Source organism: Nicotiana tomentosiformis, chromosome 3 (genome assembly GCF_000390325.3).
Source record: "Nicotiana tomentosiformis chromosome 3, ASM39032v3, whole genome shotgun sequence".
NCBI classification, from domain to species: Eukaryota; Viridiplantae; Streptophyta; class Magnoliopsida; order Solanales; family Solanaceae; genus Nicotiana; species Nicotiana tomentosiformis.
Window position 1 is genome coordinate 95608070 of NC_090814.1, and position 5249 is coordinate 95613318.

At 42.5% G+C, this 5249-nt stretch overlaps 1 protein-coding gene across 1 annotated transcript; it reads left to right on the forward strand.

Annotated features, from left to right (window-relative positions):
• Positions 1-774: 774 nt before the first annotated feature.
• On the forward strand, positions 775-1819 carry LOC104119998 (uncharacterized). The gene is made up of 2 exons (XM_009631640.4): positions 775-988; positions 1411-1819. The coding sequence occupies exons 1-2, from the start codon at positions 875-877 to the stop codon at positions 1654-1656; spliced, it is 360 nt and encodes a 119-aa protein (XP_009629935.1). The 5' UTR covers positions 775-874; the 3' UTR covers positions 1657-1819.
• Positions 1820-5249: the final 3430 nt, after the last annotated feature.

Consider the following 5249-nt stretch of genomic DNA (forward strand, 5'->3'; position numbering starts at 1 on the left):
TTTGCAAGACGCAAGAGGTCCAATTTGCTTAATTAATTAGTCCTAATACCTACAAGGCGTTGCGATATTTCATCAAATTCCTAAATGCAATTTGATAGTCGGAAATGTTCTATTTTGTTTTCTTTTCATCTTTTACGCTACATGCTCTTAGAATATACTTTAAGTTTGTAATATGGTTTGAAATCTTCAACCTTTGACGACTTATAACTTGTAAGTGACACGAATATAGTCTTATTTGACCGGCTTTTGCAGGAAGACTACTAGTAAGAAGTGAGTATTACATTTCCCAAATATTACATTTATTGTATGTTAATAGCGCGAATGACTGATTGTATTTTTGAGTGACTGCATCAGCTTGTGACATCCAATAGAAACTGAGAAATGAGAATTGTCTAGTCTTAGCTACTACTAATATTTAGAGAACCGTCCATGCACAGACACGAATTGAAGTGGCTATTAGTTTTTTGTCGAAAAAAGCTATGGACATCGTATTTGTCATATAATATGAAGTGGAACAAGAAAGAAGTTATGACTAGGAATTAGGATGTGTGCCAGTTGCCATATCTCAGGTTCTCCGCCATGACAATGAATATTCAACGCATGTTTGTAACGAACTACAACGTCGAGGCCTCCCACTTTCTGATTCTCCGCAATAATAGTTTTAGGTCAATTGTTTACAGATTGTCCATACAACAGGTGCGCATGTTTCTACGATACAGCAACAAATTAGGCCATCCCTTCAGCCTTTCTATAAAAACCTGCTTTACTTCATTCTCAATTTCAAGCTTCAAACATAAGTAATTAAACAGCCCTCTCCTTTGATTCCTAATTTTTTCTCAATCGCCTCCTAGCTCGCAAAGCTCAGACACTAGTCATGGGAGCCTGTGCGAGCAGACCTAAGGATTTGGACAAAGACTTGGCCCCTGCCCCTGCCGAGGAACCTGCAGTCACCCCAAAGAAATCCGAGCAGGAAACTCCTGCTCCTCAGGTATAGTGTATATATAATCATCATTTGATCGTTCATTTTACCCCCCAAAAATGGAATATCCAATGCGAACATGTTTAGTTGCATTATTTTGTTCTTAATTGCATTGAAATGAAATTGACACGAATACAACAGAATGGATATAGAAATAGTTAATTGACCTACCGGACTCTAAAGAAAGAGTACCGCTTATTTGGAAAATAAAAATTTGTTGGATTAAAATGAAATTTGACGCTACTTTTAACACAAGGAGAAGTGACATAACATAGAAAACAATACGTATCTTTTATCACTTTTTGTTTGGAACTATTATTCAACATAGGGTACAAATTCATATATTTAGCCCAACTAATTTAAATTTAATTAGGATTGAGGCTTACTGCAATAAAATTATTTTAATTTCCTTTTGCTATAAATAATCTCAGGAGAAAAAGGATGGGGAGGAGACTAAGAAGGAGGAGCCTTTGGTAGACATCTCTGAACCAGCATCAGAGGCTCCCAAGATTGAGGAAGTAACCACTGAGAAAAACACCGCCGAGGAGGTGAAGGCAAAGGAGGAGGAGACAGCCAAACCAGCTGAGGAAGTCAAAGTTGAGGCTGTGAAAGAGGAGCCCAAAGAACAGCCAGCAGAGGAGGAGGTAGAAGAGACCCCAAAAGCTGTTGCCCAATAAACAATTAATTAAAAAATCCAAACACAATCGTTACATCCCTTGTTAATTTTCTTTTGCATCTAATTTTGTCATATCATATTGGAATGTTTTGCTAGTTTTTTTTATTTGTTGTGGCTCATGTAGTAAAACAAAAGAAAAAATAAATAAAGAAAAGATTCCCAGATGTTTATCCTGTACTTTCTTATTTGTCTGTCTAATTTACTGCTATGGATTCAAAAATTTGACAAGTTAAATTCATTGACCACAGACATACATAACCCATTAAGCTTTCTGAGAAAACAATAATTTAAGTACACTTTTTCCTGTTTTTCATATCCAAGTTAAAACTTGGTCCATCACTTATATGTTCAAGAAGATTCATCTTCTTTCCGTCTTTTTACCCTCAAAATCAGATAACAATTAAATTTGTAAGTGATTTTAAAGATATGCAGACTAATTTGATACAAAACGATAAATTGAGTTAGAATGGACAAGTAAAGATAACAGTAAATTCAAACCACGCGAGGAGAATGATTCCATCTTAAGTTAAACATTCACCCTCGATCCGGGCTCACAGTGGACAATATTAATAAACGAGAGAAAAAGCTTACAATAAGAATGAAAATAGTAGTATATTGCTTTGGAATGCATGTTAGCATGTATCTAATGAATTATCAGACCCCCTTTATATAGTTGAGGAATCCTACTCTAAGTACAATTTCATAAAAGGTAAAAAATCTTTTGTTTAACTGATTGCCGGTTCTTCATCGATACGTGCCGAGATCCATGCCGTGATATCCGGCCGGTTGCGGATATTACGGCCTTCTGTTGGTCGTGCTTGATCGCCCGATAATGTTCTCTGAAGTCTTTTAGGATTTGGATCGATCTCGAATCATAACCCCGATATTCTCGAGGGCATTCATCGTGCCCCTGGATTCTGACTCGATGAGACCGTTGCTTCGATTATGATCCTTTGCAATCATATCTCGATCTCGTTTTATCATATTGGGGGCCAGAATGTATCATGAGCTCGGTTTTTACCCGTATACAGATAGTCCCCTCGTTTCTCGGAGAGCAAGCTGATAAGAAATGATATGAGCACCCCGATTCCTTCTTCAATACACCGTGATAGAAACGACCAAAAGCCCGAAATGTCTCGTCAGTCATGTCATAATAGCCTTAAATGCACGTCACTTGTCGGTTGGTTGTCCCTGGATGCGAAACATTGTGGAACCCCAATAAATAACCCCTCCTTTGTTCATTTTTTACTTTACATCAAACCTTTTACCCCCGTACCCTCAGAATTTCATTACTCTTTTTCATATTCTAGCATTTTTACCTCCGTTACTCGAGATTCCTTTGCAAAAGTTTTACTCATCATCCACTCAAGCCAACACATATGAGCTTCTAGCTTTCAACCTTTCTCTATCTCCTTCGAGCTTTCCCCTATAACAATGGCAAAAACCTCAAAATTTGTTCCCTAAAAGGTCGCTTCTACCTCCCAACCGACTGCCGAAATCAACGAAACCATTCCTGATGTGGTCGACCTTGAGGGGTCCGCTGTTAATGTGGTCACAGAAGAACTTCCCTTGAAGATGTTCATTCCCGAGGGTTGTTCGGTCGCCGACGACTTTAAGGTTGAGAAGCCTTCTTTGGGTATAGGGTTGGCGTGAGGATGCCTTGAGATACGTTTGCTCAATCACCGAAGAGGACCTCTCCACGGTCCGAAAGACTGCAACTGGGTCGACAAGGACACCGTGGTCCCTGACTCCGAAGAGACCATTACCACCTATGTCGAGGGATATCTGAGTGTTTATACTTATCTCTTTACATTGGGCCCGGTGGACTCATTCATCTTAGACTTCTGCAGGAGGTATAACGTATGCCTAGGCCAAATTCACCCTTCACTATGGAGGATCGTGATCCTCCTCTGATTTTTTGTGAATAAAATCGATTCGTGCACCTTCACCATCGACCATCTGCTCCGCTTATACAGTACCCGAATCTTCTGAGGGGACTGATAAAGCTTGTACGTCGGGCCAACAAAGTCACATTTTGAGCATCGACGAAGACCGGGATCGAAGCTGGCAGGGTCGTTTTGTCCGGTGAGGACCTCAGACTTGATTCCGGCCGAATTCAGACCATTTCCCCAGAAGTGGAATGCATCACGTAAGTAAAAATTTTCCTCGAATGTTGATTTCATGTTCATCTCTCTTTTTCTCATTGGTATTCGTGGTGGTGTAGCTGTCGCTCGAGTACCAAATGCTATTCCTCGACTCAAGGAGTGGGTCAAAGGTATTATCTCACAGATGCCTTATTCCGAGCACTCGTGGCGCAAACTCTCGAAGGGCCTTTGGGAGGCCCATTCCCATGGTAAGATTTCTTTCCCGAGTAGGTTGTGTTAGGCTTCTTCTTTTAGCATCACGTTCTTATTTCTTTTTCTTCCTTTTTGCAGGTTTGCCTAAAATCGTCAAGCTTAGACCCCCAGTCGGGGACGAGGACTTGCCTGTTGAGTCTCCTGTCCCAGGGTAGGTCGGAGAGAAGAAAAGGAGAAGGGCCCCGAGTTCCCTGATCTCAGAAAGGAAAAAACCAAGGAGAATGTTGGCTCGTAAGCCAAAGGAGAACTCCAGCTCCTGAGCACCAGATTCGGACTTGCTCTACTGGCTTAGAGACGAATCTGAAGAGGAAGAGCTTTTTGTGGCCCGCGAGCCGTCGCTCCCCGAAGAGCAGGGGGCCGTTGAACAAAAGACTCATGAAGCCGATCTTCCTCAGGCTAGGGAGGTTGATGAGGAGGCCGGAGCTGAGACTTCCCGGGATGCCGGTGCCCGAAGGAGGCACTCGACGTGATAGATATTACCGAGTCGCCCTCAATTACCGAGTACATGTACAACGAGGCCCGAACGGTGAAAGAACGACCCAATGAAGGGGCTCACAAAGCGGACGATCCTCTCTGTTGCCTTTTTAACGGCGTGGACTCCACCACCCCGGAAGACTTCACTGGGCTGGGTGACTTAGAGGTACCGAGGAAAAGTTCATCCTCGGAGGCAGGGGGCCTAACTCGAGCCCGAGATTGGTCAACCGATTCCCCTCCCCGAGTGCGGATCCTAGTCGGAAGCGATCAATTATTATCACTGTTTCGGAGGATGCCCGGGTTCTCTTCGCCCCCTTCGTGATAGCTAGTTAAATCCAGTGCCTGGTAACCGAAAAAGACTAGGCAAAAATGAACGAGTTAGATGCGCCATGCTTGTTCAATGAAGCGCAACAGGCGCTAAACCGGGTAAGGTGTTGTTATCCCCTTTTATCTTTAAACTCAGTTTCTGAGGGTTCTAATGCTTTTTCCTTTCCTCATTTTGCAGGGCTCAATGCTTCACCACGAGACCTTCCTCCGGTATCAGGATGAGCTGAGCCAACTCGAGGCTGAAGTCAAAGAGCTTGTTGAGAAGAGAGACGTACAATCTTCTCAGCGAGTAACGTGAAGGAGAAGTCAAAAACCTCCGAACTGAGTTGGACACGGCTCAGAAAGAACATGCCGACCTGGTGGTACAGGTAAAAATATTTGAAGTTAGTGATGACGAGATAGACATGGTGACTAATGGTCAGAACCCGCAGGTCCA

Bases quoted from the DNA above. Each gene is read 5' to 3' on its own strand.
- LOC104119998 (XM_009631640.4), top strand. From the start codon at position 875: ATGGGAGCCTGTGCGAGCAGACCTAAGGATTTGGACAAAGACTTGGCC. The intron at 989-1,410 runs GTATAGTGTATA...AAATAATCTCAG, and splicing joins AGGAAACTCCTGCTCCTCAG to GAGAAAAAGGATGGGGAGGA.